The sequence below is a fragment of the Thunnus albacares genome, chromosome 17 (assembly GCF_914725855.1).
Source record: "Thunnus albacares chromosome 17, fThuAlb1.1, whole genome shotgun sequence".
Classification (NCBI taxonomy): domain Eukaryota; kingdom Metazoa; phylum Chordata; class Actinopteri; order Scombriformes; family Scombridae; genus Thunnus; species Thunnus albacares.
Genome location: NC_058122.1, coordinates 20,972,117 through 20,993,913, shown reverse-complemented (window position 1 = coordinate 20,993,913; position 21,797 = coordinate 20,972,117). Strand labels below are relative to the sequence as shown.

Below are 21,797 nucleotides of genomic sequence, written 5' to 3'. Positions count from 1 at the left end.
TACGAACAGCGCCACTCCGCCATTGCAGTCAACGCTGTGGTCGGAGGGAGAATTACACCCGTTGTGTTAATAACCATCATAGAGGATGATTGAAAAGTTAAAGGACCAGTGTGTAATATTTAGGGGGCTCCATATGTTTTCATTAGTGTATAATCACTTAAAACTAAGAATTGTTGTGTTTTCGTTAGCTTAGAATGAGCCCCTTATATCTACATAGGGGGTGCATCTCAAGTCTCTTATTTCATCTTTCCTCGCTCCTTGGTGGAACCAGAAGTCGTTCTGGTCTGCCATTTTGAAGGCCATTTCAAAACTCTTATTTCTGAGGATCAAGAAGGATGCACGACAGCAGCCTTCACGGAAGTCTTTTCAATATCAGTTATTGACTGGATGCTGCAGCTGATCGGACTGATCTGATACATCACAACATCACACTGAGTGGAGACAGATTACACATTAAACTCAAGTGTATCACTCCCGAGTTTTATATTTTCTTTGTTTTCCAATTCACCATCTAGTTAAACATCCGTTACTTGTTAATCTGATCCACAAAAGAACCATGAACAACTTTCATCATTTATTAGAAAGATTTTTCCCCCATTAACTTTTATTCATGAGCATCAGGTTTGATATAAGTTACATAATTTAAATTTTTCCTGAAACATTTACCCTAATAAATAATTTCCAGTGTTCAAAAGACACCCTAATCATATTCTGGGTTGTTAAACAATTAATTCAGAATTAGAATATCAATAAATACAGAGGCAAATAATGAATAAATAATACAAACACATTCTGTCAGTAGAAATGGTTCATGTGTGTCTGAGTGGGACACAGTACACAATATAAATACTGAATGCAGGTTTTTATTCATGTGCAGGTGTTTGTTGAACAGGTAACAGGCTGCAGGGAGAAAACAGCTGCTGGCAGTGATAACTGTGCACCTTTATTAGTATTAGCACAGTGCACATGTGTGCAGACCTCCATCAGAAGTCACTACAGCTGTTAAAGCTGACTGACAGCTGATCCAGCTGTGATCAATTGCCGCCATCATCAGAAACGGACGCTGCTTCACATGACACACATGACGTCTCATGTCTCTAAAAATATATTTCCTCATGTCCTCTCTCCTCGCATGGCGGGAGGGACTAAGATGCAAGGAAAAGACACAAGGAAGAGGGTCCTCTCCCACAGTGCCCGCCATGTTGCACCACCATGTTTCTACAGTAGCCCAGAACAGACAAATCAGAAAAAATAAAATCAACAGACCAATGAAGACTCAAGCCAGCAGCTCCCATATGCCGAGCACCAACTTACCAAGCAGGCTATATTCTTGCTGGGATAACTTCAAGTACCTTGAAAATAAAGATACAATGTAGTTTGAGCCCAAATGGAGCATTTTTCCACATAATGTCCATTTTCTCCAGAACTATAAGCCTACAGAGCGAGATTCTTTTATTGTTAGAATCACAAGGACTTGGCAAAACGTGGAATGTATTGTATATGATTATATGATTTTTGAATATGTCAGAGAGGAGAATCACAACATAATTTGATGTAAAAAATGTTTATGTAGGTCAAAAAGTTTCAGATTTATCTTTGTTTTAGGTGAAATTTGCTTTGCTTTTTACAGACTGACTCAGCCTCTAACATCCTTTAGATCTCCCATTTTGACAGATCAAAACAACTTGTGATTAAAAAAAAGATTTTTGCAAATGATAGTTTATCAACACACTAAACTGATACGTTTAATAATATTTTTTTACTCGATTTATGTGCGGTGGTGGCAATTATTCATCAAATCATTAAACAAAGGGAAACAGTTGTGTCCATCTCACCAGCTGCTTAAAAGAGATGTGATAAGTGCATGATTGATCAATGTAAATCTAGCTTCTTTTTTTTTTTTAATCAAAATGTTGCTGTATGTCGTTTCACCACATAGAGTACTGGTGAGTTGAGGTGTCTGTAAAACTAAAATTCTTCTCAGCAGTTGCAAAAGGAGAAAGGCAAAACTGTGCAGAGCAGTGTGCATTGAGTTCCTCCACCGCAGAGTATGTAATGAATGAGTGTACAATTTGTCATTGTTAGTATTGGCAATATTTAAAATGTATGACAATCATGCTCTCGCTGCTATGTTGTCAACATTTTGCAGACAAGCTCAGAAGGGTAATTAGTCAAAGTACATGTAAATGACTGTCAACGAGGCAAATGTAACTAACTGGCTTCAGAGAGCAGAATGAAATCAACAATTTTTGAAACTGGTCCAGTATTTAGCGAGAGCGCTGCAGGCAGCCAATAAAAGGGCTGCAATGTAATCCTTTGGGGCAGTAGTGCACCATCAATATACATCCACTAAAAGTGCTTGTTTTTGCTACTGACAGGCTCAGATTGGTATTGTAAGTGTCCGGTCTGTTATTGTGTGTAACCAAGTCTCGCTCTGAAATCTTGCGAGAGTTGAGTTGCTGTAGAAATCAGCTAAATATTCCGTCATACTGTATGAAAATGCAACATATTCTGTTGTATAAAAAAGGTCACATTCTGTGTCTTGCTAGTTGCAGCATTTCATTGAAGCTACATCATGTTGATAATGCTGTCATTTATATCAGATACAAACAATTTCCAGGTTACTCAGCTTAGATACCTCTTTAAGGAAAAATGTACCCACTGATGCTCCTACAATATTAGATTTCATGTGTGATGTTAAGTGTATTATAGTGAAATATTCAAAGCCAAGATGCCATTGTTTTATGGCTGCTGCATTACATCAAATAGAAAAACAGATTTCTTGTGCATCATTTTGTACACATTTTCCTGTAATTCATATATTCAAGACACAAGATATTCAGCCAGGTGTGTCATCACTGGTAGACAGTGTAATGACTGTTGGATAGGAAGTTGTTGTCCTGCGGGCTGTCAAGCACTGGACACTGGAGCATGCAGAGGCGATGGAGGGTGCAGAGGCGTTGGAGGCTGCAGAGATGATGGAGGGTGCAGAGACACTAGAGGCTGCAGAGACGATGGAGGCTGCAGAGACAATGGAGGCTGCAGAGACGCTTGAGGCTGCAGAGACACTGGAGCGTGAAGACATGATAGAGGGTGCAAAGTTGCTGGAGGGTGCAGAGACGATGGAGCGTGAAGAGATGATGGTGGATGCAGAAACCCTGGAGGCTGCAGAGACGCTGGAGGCTGCAGAGACACTGGATGTTGCAGAGACGCTTGAGGCTGCAGAGGTGCTGGAGGCTGCAGAGAGGCTGGAGCGTGCAGAGACACTGGAAGGTACAGAGACATTGGAGGTGCAGAGATGTTGGAGGCTGCAGAGTTGCTGGAGGCTGCAGAGACACTGGATGTTGCAGAGATGCTTAAGGCTGCAGAGGTGCTGGAGGCTGCAGAGAGGCTGGAGGGTACAGCGACACTGGAGGTGCAGAGATGTTGGAGGCTGCAGAGACACCAGAGGCTGCAGAGACATTGGACACTGCAGAGATGCTGGAGGGTGCAGAGACATTGGAGGGTGCAGAGACGCTGGAGGCTGCAGAGACAGTGGTAGCTAAAGAGGCGCCGGTAGGTGCAGAGGCACAGGGACCTGTTGATGGGTCAGCTAACCCACATTTCTGCACATGGCTCAAAAATAAATTTTGCCAGGTTATAATCCTTGCACAATAGCAGCAGCAATAATGGTGGCTTTTGACACATCCACATTTTATGTGCTGTCCTACAAACAAAGAGAAATCCGGTTTACAAACTACTCATACATACGTTATTCTTAAGGCAATGTTCAAAATTAAAACTTTATACAAATTAACTTTGGAAATATAATGCTTAATATTATTAGTGGACAATTTGTACATTTGTACACAAGATCTGCAACATTTATTTAAACTGAAACCTCCATGTTTAACAGCTGACTTCTCATGGGTCTGCATATGTGCCACAATATATGCTATATTACTACTGTATGAAAAATGACTTATACACTTCAATTTGAACAGTTATCTCAGGAAAATATTCTTACTGCTGTCTCTACACAATCTGACATCTTGCCGACAACATCTTGTATTGACATCTCATGTGGTTCTGTGTGATTTGGACAACTTCAAGTTACACCCCCTGCTACATGTTACCCTGCCTTCATGTTACACCTCTGTCTTGCAGTCCGCAGACAAACCCTTCTCAGGCCGAAAGCCAAAGGCAAAAGTCAAATTGCATCATAAATGGCCACAAGGTGGTGCAATCAGTCTTTTGTGTTAATATGCGGAGAATGGACTGGGGGCACCTATGTTACAAGTACCAGCCCTGTAATGTTAATAGAAATTCAGTTATTCAAAAATTTGCATTAACTGTAGAGCCACCCAGTAGTGAAATTGCATAAGATTTTATATGCTCACTCAGGGCTCAGATGGACATTTGGTCCAATTTCGGTTGAAATTAGTCATTGCATTGAAGAGTTAAAGCCTTTTATTCCCATAAACCCTCCTGTAGCCCCAACCCACCCACCCCACCTCCCCCCACTGACGAAATTGAATGAAATTTTATAGGCTCGCTCAAGGGGCCTCTGTGCACATGTGACCCAATTTTGGTTGAAATTAGTCATTGCATTGAAGAGTGAGAGCCTTCTATTCCCAAAAAACCCTGCCCACTCCAATTTGGTAGCCAATCATCGGAAAACAGTAAAAGTGATTGAAGAACAAATGTGACTGTTGTACCTTGGTAGAATTACAATACTATTCAGCTTCCAGCAATGCAACTCAATCAATTTCAGCTTTCAGCAATCACACGCAATTTCTTCAGAAATTGCATTTTCTAATTTTACATTTCTTCTTTCTTTCATCAAATGAATAATTCAACCTTTGCACCGCACTTCATTCATTCATATTGTCAATGTTGTTGTTTGTGTGTGTGTGTGTGTGAGTGAGTATGCCTTAACTCACTTTTGGGGACACAAACACACAAGTTGATTGGGGACGGCTTGTGCAATCGGGGACAAAAGCCCTATCCCCAATTGGTAAAATGCTGATTTTCAGGTCAGTGGTGTGTGTGTGTGTGTGTGATGTGTGTGTGTTTTAATGAGCTTTCTGATGGGCCAAAGACACTTTTGTGCACAAAAAAGGTTTTTTTCTACACTATTCATTAAAGAAAATGTTTTTCTGCTGTATAAATTACAGTGTCACTCATGCTGTATTTTTGTGTGTGTTTTGTTAACTTGGTTAATTGATTGATTTGTTTATCTGAGTGCCATGCACCTTTTCTGGTGCCCAGCCTATACTGGTTTACAAGACACCAGACAATAAGCATGATGACCACATGTACAGTTCCACAAATAAAAGAGAGTATATTTCAGTTTACATGACAGTCATGTCCTGTTATGATGGGTACAGATTAAATAGGTTAAAACGGTATATCGATTGTATTAATAGGCTTTAGGCTCAGTGTCTTGCTCAAAGACATATCCACATGTTGACAAGGAGGAGTCGAGGATCAAACTACAGACCTTGTAATTAATGGTTGACCTGCTCTCCAAAGTTGGATCAAAATAATTCTTGTTAATATACAAAACCTTATCAAAAAGTTTGAATAGACATGCAATACATTTAACGGAGCGCACAACAGTGACTGCATTTACTGTAAGGTTTTAATCATAATAAATGATCTAGCTGACAGCAGCAGACATCCTTCTTTGACCACTAGATTACAGATTCAACTGTATTATGAAATGAAAGAGTTCTTAGCCTCGGTCAGTGTTAGTTCACAACCAATCAACTGAACAAATTCTGTGTTTCCATGGCAATGTGAAAGGCTAGAAATGACTTGTCTTTTATAGAAAGTATAGTATAGTCACTGGTGAACTCTGTTACCCTTGGTCTGTGTGGGTGTATGGACAGGATATAAAATACTAGCCCAGCCACAGACACACCGCTGAGCGCCTTCTGTGACTTCTGCACGCCAAGAAATGCAAGTGACCATTAATGTTACACATACACGGTCTGAGCACGTAGATAGAAAATGTTGTGATGGAAAGAAAGATTTATCTGCACTGTCAGTGAACTTAATCACTGTAGTCCATAGTAAACACAACCTTTTACACCTCCTTTTCTGTTGTTTGTTGCTGCTCAACATTCACACAAAGCAAAGGTAAAAGTGATATGAGATACTGGACGATGTGTATACGACTACTTCTTCATTTACTCCCCCTACCCTTTACAATTCACAACCGATATCCTTTGATTGATCTTAAAAGGTTGAACATTGATACAGCTGGTCGATGACAAACAACGGTGCAGTGCCTCTGCTCTCCTGGGATGAAGGTCAGGGAGAAGTAATAAATAGGGATGCTGAAAAGTCGTCATCATGTTGGGGTGAAGGAAGGGTTAATGTGCTGTGAAACAAAGGATTGTGATGTCATACATCCAGGTGAGACTTAGCGGATCCACAGAGCGCACCAGCCAAAGGTCAAATGCAGCTCAGAGTGTGATTCTACATAGCCTGTTTGAATTATTTCAGGTCATTTCAGCCTAATTTGATAGGCGGAGCATATGAGACTGAGGTAGATGTTGGCAGGAAAGATGAGATATATTTGAGGGCAGATGGCAAATGTGTTCAACCAGTGAAAGTGATCAGATCAAGTCATCAAGCGTCTTGTAATACCAATATAAAGGGCAAGCAGCAGCTACTGGAAGTGAGAAATGATGTGTCTACAAGGATGTGATCAGACATTAGTTCATCACTTTGGTATAGGCTTCCCTGTGCTAAGCTGCTGGTAAATTAAAGACAGTCTCGGCAAATGAAAAGTATAAATTCCCACCCCTCTTCGCACCTTCCTAACCCAGTGTGTGCGCTCCAAGCTAAATGAAAACCCGTACCAGAGTCCGTGTCTCTTGCTCTCCCTTCTCCATGTCTACTCAGTCGCTCTCTATAAATACATAAGGTGCTGTTTCCAAGGTAACAACTCTATGGAGAATTGGCCACCTGAAATCTAGACGGAGTGGGAGAGGAGGGTGAACAGTGGCCTGCAGGCTCTCCGATTGTCACGAAAATACCCTCAGCTTCAGTGCGTCACCATCTGTCCATCTCTGTCCTGCATTGTGACCCTTGGGACCATCAATCAGCTATGCTTTAGGCTTGTGACAGAAAGGCATGGCTACAGATAATGCCCGCTAGTGTTAGGATATGTGTTTGGTGTTTGATTTGTAGCTGGGTGAATCATTTGTATATCTGTGTTGTCTAACTCTTGGACCAAATTATTGGAGGGCTCCGGTCCAAGAGCTATGGTGTAAAGAGCTGGAAATCACTGCAGTGCACTTTGGAGCCATGGAAAATTACTTATCAGCAAATTTGATCAGACAGATTCCCATACTGCGAATGATCAACTCAGTGGTGTGATTTTATAACAGCAACATATATATATATATATATATATATATATATATATATATATATATATATATATATATATATATATATATATATAAAGGACATGTATTTATAAAGAATTATTTAAACAGTTTTGTGGTGCGGAGACAAGTTTATCTGCTTAAAGATGTTCCCACCGGTGTCAAGAACACATAATAGCATACAAACACTTCTGGTGAGTACTTTCATTCTTTTTATTGCTGTATTTTTAAAGTTTTTACCAGAAGTATTAGTATTAGTAAGGATTAGTATAGTATCGTGTCTGACTTGACCATAGGCAGATAGAGGACAATGGGCCCCTGGCCATGGATGCGTAAAAGGGCCACCCACCCCCCCAGCAGGGCAGGTACACTGACTTGCAGCTAACAGCACAATAACTAAATTCACCTGTTCAACAGGATTAGGTATCATGATGGCTTTTTTCTTGTGACATCTCCAAAGTGAATGTTTAGGCTGTTCCTTCAGTTTTTCAGTAGGGCTTTTGGGGCTCTATTATCAACATGAATGACTAAGCCCTTTGACTATGCAACAAAAAATGCAAAGTTAAAAACAGCAACTTCACTCAGAGGCTTTGGCTTAGGGGCCCCCTGAGCCCTAGGGCCCCTGGGCCTGGGCCTGGTAAACCCGTTCTGTAATCCACCCATGGACTTGACACTAGAGGAGTAACTATAATTGAGTGTATTTTAGATTTATGAGTGTTTTCTGCCCTCCAGTGGTCACAGTGGGAACTGCAATATTTCATTTAATTCCTGACTAACAGGAAGAGTGTTGTGATCAGTGTAATTATTATTGAATTGATTATTTGTGTGATTATGAACAGCAATATCAGCATTGAATGAATTGTAGCATGTTAACACTACCAGTGAATATTTTCAAAAGAAATAGATAAAATAAATGAAATATATATTTTTCTGTATCTATTTACTTACCACAATTCAAAATTCTTTCTTTTTTAATTTATTCATGATTTTAATATAAAGATTTTATATTTAGTTGTAACATGATTGGACACAAAGCCTTGTTAGGTGAGTATCTCAACACATCTGTTATTTAGGTGTCCAAGCAAAGCAGACTCACACACTGAGCTGTTGGTAACGTCGGTGCTCAGCGTCCTACTGTTCAGACACTTCATATATGTTATTAATCTATCCCGTTTTTCCATGCTGTACTTCTGTAATTTGTTATCTGGTCTATTCTATACACACTTCTATTGCATGTCTGTCTCCTCTGTTGCTGTTTCTTTTTTCTTTTTCATTGTTAAAGGGGTTTTTGGGGGGGAGAGATTTTCCATATCTAAATCGAGGGTCTAAGGATAGAGGATGTTGTACAGATTGTAAACCCCCCCTGAGGCAAATTTGTGATTTGTGATATGTGGATATACAAATAAAATCGCCTTCAATTCCAAATAGTGTCTTTGTTAGTGCGTGTGCAGTAGGCCTAAAGGGTATATTGGGAAAAATGGTATAAAAATATCCACTGATTCAGCCTGGCTTTTAGTTCATCACACTCTTCAGATGTGTTGGCATCTTTTGACTATAAGTCTAGTGTGCTATTATTGGAAAAAAACATGGTTGGAAACAGAATAGGCCCACTTCTTCAAGCCACATGTCCATTGTATATTCACTGTAAAGCATAATAAACTTTAATACTGCATAAAAGACACTAAATCATGACAATTAGTTCATAAGTCATTATAATATTTCTTCCTCATGGTACATTGGAAGGAAAGGAGGAGAGAAATAATGTTAAAACATGCTGGCAGATTATTTTCACACCATCACTCTGATAAAAAAAAACAAAAAAAAACCCTCATTAACAATTGCAAAGAGCTAACATGCTGTACAGAACTGTAATATTCTTTAATAAACAAATATCTTGACTGTCAGGGAAGGTTTCCAGATAGTTCTCGGGAACAGTTTTGTTGAATAAACATCATGTGGCTTGTAAAAATAACCCCAAGAGGACAGATCTGGGTTGTGATCCTGTTGATTGACAGGTTACACATTGAGGACGATGTGACAGATGGGAGTCTGTACATTTTACAGAACAGGGAAACAAGATCCAAAGGGCGACATGCATTCTTGACAGCTGTCATGTCTTCGATAACATCGAAAACATAAAAAACATATGTGAAGTTTTGACAGAAAATGGCTGACATGATCCGCACGCAGAATATAAACATGCTAGTGGGTTAAAAAATAAAATGAATGATTAATATTTTTGTGTGCCAGCACACTGTGATTCAAGTCTTTTCCTAAATTCATAATGCATACACCTCCATTACTGTCATGTTCTTTATTTGACATTCAATTTTAATATTACATTTACCAACTAAACCATAGAGGAATTTAATCCATCATATCCATTATTATGCTGCATAAATTTCTCATATGAACGCCTTGAAATTCATTCATTCAATTCTAATGAAGAGGCCAGGGAAGCCGATGTACAATAGAGATCTCTTTAATGTAGTGCATTTATTGGCATCTATTATACATACAGGGGAAACACCATGAAGCCTGAAGCACTGAGGAGGCATCAAACAGTGCTGATTCATACAGTAGGCCAGAGCAAACACCTCCAATTCAAACTGTACCGTCTATTACACAGCTGACAATTTGGTTAAGAGCGTGTGCGTCCTTTGGAAAACACAAGAGGAGGCGACCTCACACTCTGCAGGTGAGTCCAAAACTGAACCAAACACACAATGAGCCCTTTCTGAATCCAAACAATTGGTCCTGCACACCTGGCACATCCGCCCATGCTAAAGTAAACCAGGTCATACACACATCAACAGTATAATCAAAAACTAAATAAAATAGACCCTAATCCGGAGAAATACACACAAGAGAAAATAAGATAAAAGTGAGAAATTCTAAAAAACACTCAACCACATATATAAACATGTGCAAAACATTTGTTGCCTACTCTGAACATCATGATGGATCCTTTAATTCAATGTGTGCAAAAACAGGAACATAAATATCAGGGTCATAGCTATAAGAGTGATAACTGCCAGATGTGGGAATTAATTTAGACTTTTAAAATGAAGAAATTATTTAACAATGTGGTGTCTTTTCTACGGGAACAGATGCTGAATGTGACTACACTTCGACCATCAACATGACCCGCAGTATATAAACCTCTGAATTCAAATGACAATTATAGTTTAGTTCGCCCAAACATGACAAAGGTTACATGGTGATATACTGTGTGTCTTTCCAGGTTAAAATCATAAAGGCTTTAACATTACTAGCTGATGTAAAAACTGAATGTTATACCTTTTGTTTTTTTCACATACACACACATACACACACAAAAAAAACATATGACTCAACATCCTGTGTCATTCTTTGCCTTGTGGAAACCAGCGGTTTTGGCTGTGCTGAAACTGGAGGAGGAGGATCTTGAGAGTTTACTGTGTTCAGGAATAGCAGGGCAGCTCCCACTCAGCTTATACATACACACATTCATTCATACAAAAATACTCATCCAAACACACAATGCAAGGGAGCACTTGCCAAAGATCCGACATTTCCGAGGAAGGAAAGCGAGAGAAAGAGAGGAGAGAGCAAGGCAATTACGCTGCAGACAGAGATGACAGACATGACGGTCCAGACGCTCATATAGTTGACCTCACCAGTTATGCTGGTGCACTGAGCGCAGGGCCAGCTTGTCTGCAACCTCAGCTGTGTTCATGGCATTGAGCACGTCCTCAAAGAGTAGAAAACACAACACTTAATACATGAAAAGTGGAAAAAGTCTAGTTACTTGAATTTCACAATCAGCGACTAACATTCCCTCTTAAGACGAGTTGCATACATCACGTTGAGGCCACACTGAGGTCCCCGCAATTACCAAGACAGAGGAAAAGCAGCTGTTAAGAGGTGCTGCACCAGCCATTTTTCTCATTTGTCATTATACATAGCTGATAGATGACTCCGGTTTACCAAGACTTTATGCCAAGAAGAGATCATCATATGACAGATGATGATGGTCAGCTGAGAATAAGAATAAGAATAAGAATAAGAATAAGAATAAGAATAAGAATAAGAATAAGAATAAGAATAAGAATAAGAATAAGAATAAGAATAAGAATAAGAATAAGAATAAACTTTATTTGTATAGCACCTTTCAAAACATAGTTACAAAGTTCTTCACAACAGCAAAATAAAAGGCAGAATACAATAAAATAAAACAACAGAATAGATAATTAGACATGCACAGCAAAGAATTGATTAAGTAAAAGCGCATTTTAAAAAGTGTGTTTTTAAAAGAGATTTAAAGGAGGACAAAGATGTGGTTTGCCTGATCTGATCCAGCAAGTCATTCCAGAGCGACGGGGCCCTGATAGCAAAGGAACAGTCGCCCCTGGTTTTCAATCTAGATCTTGGAATCTCTAAAAGAGACCCACCGGAGGATCTCAGGCTACACTTAGGCTCATATGGGATTAAACATTTATATACTCAGGGGCCAGACCCATCCCTTAAAAGTTAAAATCTTAAAATAGATTATAAAATGCACAAGTAGCCAGTTTAATGAGGCTAAAATTGGGGTTTTATGTACTCGTTAGGAATCTGGCAGCAGCGTTTTGAATGAACTGAAGTCTGGAAAGGTTGTGTTTGCTTAAGCATGAGTAGAGTGAGTTACAGAAACCAAGATTTCTGCAGCTAATGGTGATACTGGTGGAGAATGAACCAAGTTGTGGTGAGATGTGATTACGTAGGGTGTCTGGGCCTATGATAATGACCTTGGATTTGTCTGTATTCAGTTGAAGGAAATTATTCGACAGCCAGATTTGAACTTAATTTAGGCATGTATGGAGAGTAATTAACTGGTTATTACTGGTGGGGTTGAAAGAGAAATAATGCTGTGTCATCTGTGTAAAAATGGAAACTAATATTGTGTCTCTGGATTACGTGTCCTAGAGGTAACATGTAGATTGAGAAAAGCAGGGGGCCGAGGACTGACCCCTGAGGTACTCCACAAAACAGAGATTCTGTGGAAGATCTGCAATCACCAATAGCAACATTAAAAATCCTATTTTGCCAACCCATTTTTTAAGACGCTGAATTAAATTCGAATGACCTACAGTATCAAAGGCTGCGGTGAGATCTAAAAGGATTAAAACAGATGAATGGCCAGAGTCAGCTGATAAAAGTAAATCATTGAGGAGTGCAGTCATGTCCTGTGGATAGGCTGATGGGTGCCTTTCTAACCAGTGTGACCAGTAGCTCGCTGTATTACTGCATCCTGTGAGTGCATCACTGTAGCATTATGTCACCCAAATAACCAAGCTGTGTCACTAACAATTATGGTTGAGCTGTTGTTAAAACAAAACATATGTCCTCTGATGTATCATGACGACATAAGGTTACATAAAAAAACATATAAAAGTGTAATTTAACATACTTTCTGGTGAAATGTGTTGGAAAATACTGACCTGACATCTATGATTGTTTTGGCAATTGATTTGTCACTGCAGACTTTGACCTGAGGCAGACAGCTGCTTTCTAGGCTTCATCTGACTCACAGTGACAACTACGGTTCTTATTCATTTAGCATCTCATCAGTTTTGGCTTACTGGTCTTACTTTGGTAAGCCAAAGTCATCCAATCATGTTACCATATTGAATCCACTAGATGGGGCTCCGTCCATGGTTGGTTTTTCTCAAAAGGACTTGTGTAGTTTGGAGGGACACAGCGTGTGTAGTTTGATTGGAAGAACAGGCTATAAGATCTTTAATAATATGTTTGCATCCTTTAATTTCAGACTTCATGGATCATTTCCTTCTCATCCACTGGGTTCTCTTGAATCCTGACTGCTGTGCTTTAATTAGCTTGTAATATTTGTGGATTTATGCTGCCTAATGGCAATGATTATAATGTAATAACTTATATGACCGAAAAAAGGGAAATTATCTTTTTGCCTTCTCTTCTCCAGTCAGGGTAATTGGGGGTCTGGAGTAATAGAAATTTATGCAAAAATAAAATCTGAGTGGCAAATTTGAAAGGATAGTTAAGTTGTTTGGAGTTGAGACAGACTGACCACAAATAAAAAACCTTTGACATCAAAGAAACCAATATGTTTAATTCCAAGAGTCTCTGCCCATAAAAAAATGGGCTGGATATTTGTGGTTTTGATTCCAGTTCATAACCAGGATGACTGGAGAACTGGACGTCCTATAGGTGGTACTGGGGTGTATTCGAGATTTATATGTTACAGCAGGTAAACCCAGTCATTTTGCAGCTCCGTCCACCTGGGTGGCGTTTCAGTGGGAGGGAACATACAGTAACAATATTGAGAAAATCCAATGAGGATGCGGCAAGACGATGCGTCCCCCCATCCACCCTCCCCCCCTCAAAGGGCCCTGCCTCTCAGCGGACCACTGGGCCTGGCGTAGCGGATAGAAAGCCTGTGTGTGGGGCCCCTTAAAGAGGTGCGCCGACCAGACGGCACTGACTTTCTCCGTTGAAGAATCAGCGAGATGAAGAGCAGCGCCAACCCGGCACCATGCGCTCCAGGCTCCCACGGACCGCCTGCCTATTGCGACTCATTGCACTCTGCATCCTTCTCTCGCACACTGCAGCTTATTTTGGGTCAGACGATTTTCTTTTTACTTCTACCGCTCTCTTTAATTGATTGCTTTTGTTGTTTTAAAGCTTTGATGTGATCATAACAATAACTTTTACAGCCTTAGCCAAATTACGCACGCGTAATTATGCACAAACTATTGAGCCAAATTGTTATGGAAGTGTTCGAGACCTCTACAGTTTTGCTACTGCTAATTTGTGGAAATAAACCAAAAACATCATTTTAAGATGCATCCCAACCAAATTAATATTAATTATTTGGCTACTTTTACACGCTTTTCATGTATTTGTTGAATTGTCCTTTATTATTTCCTGTATATGGATTTCCAATTGTTTAGCCTACAATAGGACATCAGTCAGGAAAACTAAAACAACAACCATTTTTTGGATTAAAGTTACCATCTGAGAAATTACAATTTTCAAGTGGCAAAACTGCAGCGTAAATCAAAGTGACTACAACACGCAAATGTAGTCATATCTTTTCATTTGGTCTGATAATAATGGCAGCGATATTATAATTATTGGAAGATATTTCACCATAATAGTATAGGTGTATACTGTGTTGTTTTGTTTTTTAAATTTAGAAAATGCATACCACTTGTTCAAGACTTGACAATTCCTCATGTGTTTATTTTTTTTTTCTGCTCCAAGGCTGACAGGTCGGGAACCTTTGGTGTTTTTACCGGGTCCGTTCTCCAATGAAGCTCCTACAGGCAAGGCCCATCTGAAGCAGTGCGAGCAGATGACTCTGACTAAGCGGCAAAAGAGACTGTGTCGCAGGGAACCTGGTCTAGCCGAGACGCTGCGTGAGTCAGTGCGCCTCAGCCTGCTGGAGTGTCGATATCAGTTCAGGAATGAGCGCTGGAACTGCAGTCTGGACGGCCGCGGAAGCCTTCTGAAAAGAGGTAAACGCGTTATAAATTAGGTGCTTTGTTGATCCGACATCTAGGGTGATAGTAGTGATCAGGAGCATTTCAGGAGGACGCGCGGCTACTGGGATCAAACCTGAGACCTTCAAGTTATGCACAGTCTCCTTTCTCGACAGAGAGACAGCTCTATAGCTGCCTGGTATTTCCAGCTCCATCACTTACTTAGGTGTCATGCAGTGTGTTTTATATAAAAGCATCTGTCCTGCCAAAGTGTCTCTGAGCAGGACACCAAAATGGAGTGATAAACATCTGCCCTGCATGGCACTAATGGCAACATCAGTTAATCCTGGTAAGAACATTATGTTAGAAAAAAAAATGGTGAAGGGAAGAAAAATTGGACGAGCAAACTGTTTATCTCAAGCTGAGTGGTTACAAAAGTTGTTGGGTGAGTAATAACACATGATACTTGTTAATCTTAAAAATAAAATATTTATATATACAGTTCATATTAATGGTTTGACTCATAGGCCACATGTAAACACAGTCTAGCAGGAATGTAATGGAATTTAAGCATCTAAATTAGCAACTTATTTTTTTAATATAAATTAATGTTATACATTATAGAGAATAGTATAAAATGAATATCGATTGATATTTTATGTGAATCTCTAAAAGAACAAAATTTTAAATTTCTGTGTGCATTTGTTGTTGCTGCCTTAGAATCATTACAAACCTTAAAGTCAGACTCAAATTTGTCCACAATTTTCTTAGTGCATCACTGATCTTACAACATAGAAATTAGCTTCAACTACTCACAAACAGCACTTATAGTTTCAAGTGTTTGACTATGGTGCCTTTGGAGACATTGCTGCATTAAGTGACTTTGTCATCATGAGCTCTGTAGTGTATTTTATTAAAAGTCGTTCTCGTGCACTTCAGCAATTGTAATACAAAGTATTGTAAGGATGACACCGGGTTTTCTGTTATTTAATATATTCCACGCGGTCTCTTGACTTGCTACGACTCTTGAAAGAAGTTTTCCTTCTTGAATATTTTTGCATGACCTGATAAAATCATTTATTAGCTACACATGGGGAAAAATAGCTGTGCCTCTACTAAATCACCATATTGCATATAGCTCAAGTCCAGTGCAGGTCTAGCTGTGCACAGAAAATACTTCAGGATCTCCCAGGCCTTATGCATATGGATATCAGTGTGTGGGAGAACATGAACAGGTCAGCATGGAGGTAATGAGGGAGTAGAAAGCCAAGAAATGCGGTGTGGTGGAGAGTGCTCAAGCCCTGTGGTTATTTTTATCTCGGGAAAGCGCCCATTCCCAGAGGAAAAGGGTGGCGTGATTACCCACTTTCATCTGGGAAAATCCTTCCTAGTCAAAATAATAATTAATTGGATCAAAATATACCCTGGTGACGGCTCTTGGTGAAGCAAATAACAGTGCGTAACCATAAGGAAGGGTCAGAAAATGATTTATGACACAACAAAACTCGCAGAATAATGCTGAGGTTGTATTAACCATGACAACGTGGTGAGCTCTTTGTAAACATTTCGGCTTAAAGGTTTATTTAATGGCACAAACGACATTCCGATGATTGTGAACTATGAATTAATCCCATGGGCTTTACACAGTTTGCACTCAGATCACGTTTTGGATGCCACAATTAGCTCTTGCATTCAAAGCTCTGTAAATTCACCTCTCCAAACTTTTCTCAGATAAAAATGGACTGAAACATTTATTTATTTATTTATTTTTTTACACAAAGTTATTCTACTTCCTCTGATGTCTTTTACATCTATTCCCAGCATTCAAGGAGACCGCCTTCCTCCTGGCAGTGTCCTCTGCCGCGTTGACCCATGCCCTCGCCAAAGCGTGCAGCTCAGGTCGAATGGAGAGGTGCACATGTGACGATTCCCCTGGCATCCAGCATCGAGAAGCGTGGCAGTGGGGGGTCTGCGGCGACAACCTGAAATACAGCACCAAGTTCCTCAAGAAGTTCCTCGGCCAAAAGAGGGTCAGCAAGGACCTGAGGGCTCAGGTCGACACCCACAACATCAACGTCGGAATTCGGGTGAGTTGCCTCTCAAGTCCAAGGCGTCGAAAACATCACCTATACCTGAGCCGCACTCGGCTCAATTAGTCGGGCTGCAATTTTACGCGACAATTATACCTCTGACACGCTCCTGTGCCATCAGAGGATACAGAATTGTAATCTTCACCTGCATATTTTTCATGCTGCCAGCCAGACAAATGCCCCTTTATTTGCTGCAGTCGTTGGCCTTGGTGGATAATACGGAGGCAGTGGGTGAGGCAGGGAGACAAGACGGCTGTGGGATCGTTGGAGCCAGGTGTTCTCAGGCATGATAAAGCTTGCTGTGCGGGCCTACAGAAAATTAAAGGTCTCATGTCGGAGAGAACGATTATAACCGTGGCCTCTTTTTAATATATGAGCGAGCATTTTTTTCCACTTACTAAATCACCGTGCTCTTCATAAATCCCCCTAATGTTCATAACCACCACCGTGTAGCTCTGAAATAGCAGGCCCCAGGGTCCTAACCCTGCAGCTCACACCTAAGGAAGGGCCAGAGTTGGTGGAGACTGGGGAGCAGAAAAAAAGAAAAAAACACAACAAGAAGAACTATCTTATCTCATCTTCACTGAGTTAAATGTTTTCCTCACTTTACACTGATGTGGCTGAGAAGAGACCAGGAGCCGTGTTAACAATAACATGAAGTGGCTAGAGTCCCCTCATCTCTCAGTAATAGTACTCTGAAGCCCCCCGAGGGGTTCATACCTGCAAAGGGAGGAACTGAGCAGAACTTTTCAACCCAGAAGTACCCTCTGGCCCGCCCCTCCCTCTCAGACTAACCCCTGTGCTATCTGACCTGTCTCTGGCCCCCACCAAGAGTGAAGCTCTCAGGCTGAGTGATCGCGCTCTCATCACTGACCATCAACCTCAGTGAACTATTAACCTGAATCAGGGGCACTATCACAAACCACCGCTACATTTTTTGGCACTTCTTGTGCAAAAATTCTAATCAATGTTTTCCATGAGCAGGCATGTACAAAGAACAGGGTGGAGAGATTCCACTGTCTGTACTGTTTGTCACCTATGCCTCGGGCTTTAGAAAAGAGAGACAGGAACGAGGCAGACAGAGCTAGTTTCAACACATTGAGACAAAAAAAAAAAAAAAGAATCTGCCAGAGCTGTCCAAGTGAGCAATGTAAGGTAAATGAAATACGACATGCTGAGCAGTTCCCCTCAATCCATTATTTCAAAATTTTGACTGAGGTGAGCTAAAGGCGTACTAACTGCAGACCACCACCCCTAACCCCCCTACCCACCCTGCAGGAAACTGGCTGACTCTGTACAGATAGACCTCCCAGATAAGAGGCCAGGTAATGAATCAAACTGAGAGAACTGACATCTCCCCTTTTTCCCTCCCATGCTTTCTTTTCTCCCATCGCAGGCAGTGAAGAGTGGTCTGAAGACAACCTGCAAGTGTCACGGTGTCTCCGGTTCTTGTGCCGTACGGACTTGCTGGAAACAGCTCTCTCCGTTCCATGACACCGGGCGGCTGCTGAAGTACCGGTATGACACCGCAGTGCGAGTGCTGAGTGTCACCAACACAGCCACCGGGGAGACAGAGCTGGCGGGGCCCCGTCGCCACGGCCAGAGCCTGCGCACTACTGACCTGGTCTACCTGGAGGACTCCCCCAGTTTCTGCAGACCCTCCCGATACTCTCCGGGTACAGGCGGCCGCTCGTGCGCCAAAGACACCAGCTGTCAGAGTCTGTGCTGCGGGCGCGGTTACAACACAGCCATGCGCCTCACTAGCCTGTCCTGCCACTGCCAGGTACGCTGGTGCTGCCAAGTGGAGTGTCAGACATGTGTCAGAGAGGAGGAGGTGTACACCTGCAAAAACGCATAAGCAGGGGACAGAAATGATATAGTATGTGAAGACTTGCAAAAAAAAAAGAAAAGAAATGAATGATCCATTGAGTCAGTGGAAAATGTGTGAGAGACAAAGCGTTTTGAGGTGATCGCGTCATTGATCTTCATTTTCATCATTCACATATCAACATGGCTGACCTTTAATCTCCTATAGACACTGAGGGATCTCACATCAGAGACGTGTCGTCACAGATTCTGAGTTGCATGTTATTTTGACAGGAATATAGAATTGTAACATTATAATATCGCTGGTTATTTGCTAATCATCACCGATTTGATATGCAGCAGCTTAGGTGAGCTACTCTGCTTTTTTCTCACTGGATGCACTGAAATCCCACTCTTCTCGGGAAGGAGGGAAACGAGCTCTTAAAACAGGTACTGGACTGGACGTCACCAGCAGTACGACGCCGACCCCGTCTGCAGGAGTCCTCTGACAGTGACTTTGTTGTATTGTAATTGTGTTGGCCCCTTCCACTTTTTATTATTTTTACTATTTATTGTATCATTCATTGTGTCTGTCGTACTGCTGCTTTATACTTTAACCCTCTTGTAACCGAGTGGTGCCACTAAGGCTAAAAAGGCCTTAAAAGGAATCAACCTGTCTGTCTTTCTGTCTGCTGTGTTGCATTTTCTGCTGTGGAGAATGTTTATGAGTAAAAAGCACTTACATTGCTCTTGCTACATATGATACATAGTGTGTAATTAATCATAGAAATTAGAAAAAAGCGTTAAATGTATGTTTAAATGTCTAAATTTAATCACTGGAAGCCTTGAGGGGTGGTTGATGCCACTAATATACATTGTAACTACTTGCATTAACAGGATTACTGTGTAAAGAAACAAGCTGGGTTTCAGTTGCTCTTATGGAAATGTCTATGGAAATCTCTACATGTAGCCTAATGTGTGCTTAGCAGAACAAAGAGAAACAGTCAGGGGTAATAGTGGGGGAAACACCAAACAACGTCTGCTAAAAAGAATGAAGAAAACGTTAATTTCTAAACATACCAGTCCTCTTCTTCTATTCCTTCTATTTATAGAGGCACACACTATGCTACACTTTCAAGTTTAAAATTGCCCTGACTGAATCATTTGGTCTTCAAAGTCTAATTAAGCCACATCTTTGTTCTAAATGCCTTTGAAGTGGGCTAATCATGCTCCTTATTTTCCCCAAATTGCTAATCAAAGAAAATCACTGTGTTTACTCCCTTATCCTCATACCCAAGACGACTCTATGCGTCCAAGAATGCAGGTCAAAAGTGCACGTTGGACCCAAAAGCTTTATTTTATTGGCCAGTTTGTGTTTTGTTTAAGTGGTTCTGAACTGTATATATGATATGAATATAACTCATGTCAGGGCTCCAGGCGTATGACAATGTGGAATCATAATTTTCTACCTCACTTCATCTTTTGGCAAATATCAGCAAGATTTATGACCTGTGCGGAGTTATTCTCTCTGTAGATACATGTCTTTTCCTCTGCATTTGTTTTAAAGACAAGATCATATTTCAGATTTTTTTGTACAGTCCTTTTGAATTTGGTAATATATCTCCGTATCTCAAAAGTAAATGTTTTTTTTTTTAAATCTTGTTGCATTATATTCTTATTTAAAACAAATAAGATGAATAAATGGACAATACATTTGTAAGAGCTATGTGTTTGTTGTGTCTTGTTCAGTCGCTGCAGGCGGTTGCCCTCAACCGTGCTTTCGCAATTCGCACACATGCACGCACTCCACACGCAACAGGAAAGCAAGCGCAGTACACCTGCCTGAAACTCTGCGACCTGCACCTATCCAGCAAAAACCACTTCCTGCTGATACTGCCCTGCCTCTCCTTTTCATCTGAGAGCATTGTGGTCTCGCTGCATCACCCTTTAACCGACCGGTTAAAAGGCGAAGGGGGGTGGGTGGGACACACGTTTTACAGGTGTTGTGCCTCTGGCCAGCACACCAGCCACGATGACAATCATAATGATGACGATGACATAGATGATGACTCAGAAGAATGCTGTCTACAAATGTAAACAGAGCGTTTGACCCCCGAATCGCCATTAGAAAGTTACACTTAGCTGCCCCAGAATGACGATGAGAGCATTTTACGTGCTATTAACCGTGAATCATAACTTTCCACTTATTTGCAAGGCATCAGTGAACCTACAGCACACAGAGGGCTATTGTATGAGGTATTTATAGTGTGTGCTATGGTGCTTTTGATGTTGCTCTCTAATTACGATGATTACACATTATTATTCCTTATTAGAACATCAACTTGAGACCCCAAGCATTGCAGTGAATTAAAAGAAAATTTCAAAATTACATTGCATTGTTGGAGAAAATGATCTCTCAGAGTAATGAAATACTGCATGTCTTGGGGGCAAGCATTTTTTTTATGTAACTTTTAGAAAAATCTTGCAAAAAAAAACAAAAAAAAAAACACTGTTGAGCCTCGATGACAACACTAAGAGATGGATAAATGTTACTCACTAATCTGAGCCATATGACAAAGGGTAATAAACAAGTAAGGGGAAAGGGTTTTCCTCATGTCAAAGAGTAAATTGCAGAAAAAAAATGCATCTTGAACCTTTCTTCTTTCTTTCTACATTCATTTTGAAATCAAACATTGTCAATTAAGGCCAGACAACACTTTTTTAACAAGTTTTTAAATCCCTAAAACATAGTTCAGCACTGAAGATCTTATTTTTCCAGGCTTCTTCCTGTTTTTATCTATCTAATAACACAATGCATGTATTTTATTGATACAAAATGAATTTCCCCTCTTTGACAATAAAAATGAAAACTTCACTTCAACAATACATAAATGCATCAACCTTGTTTCTGATGACTGAGGTCAAACAAGTTCATATGGCGAGACTACTGACTCACCATATTAACTCACCATATTATAATATTGTGGATCAATATTTAACTTTATCCAACATGAATGCTGTATTTTAAAAAGCTGTGT

General features: G+C 40.5%; 1 protein-coding gene across 1 annotated transcript; it reads left to right on the top strand.

Moving 5' to 3' along the window:
• Positions 1–13,824: 13,824 nt before the first annotated feature.
• wnt9b (wingless-type MMTV integration site family, member 9B) lies at positions 13,825–20,481 on the top strand. The gene is made up of 4 exons (XM_044332538.1): positions 13,825–14,000; positions 14,646–14,899; positions 16,685–16,950; positions 18,350–20,481. The coding sequence occupies exons 1-4, from the start codon at positions 13,915–13,917 to the stop codon at positions 18,809–18,811; spliced, it is 1,068 nt and encodes a 355-aa protein (XP_044188473.1). The 5' UTR covers positions 13,825–13,914; the 3' UTR covers positions 18,812–20,481.
• The last annotated feature ends 1,316 nt before the right edge of the window (positions 20,482–21,797 follow it).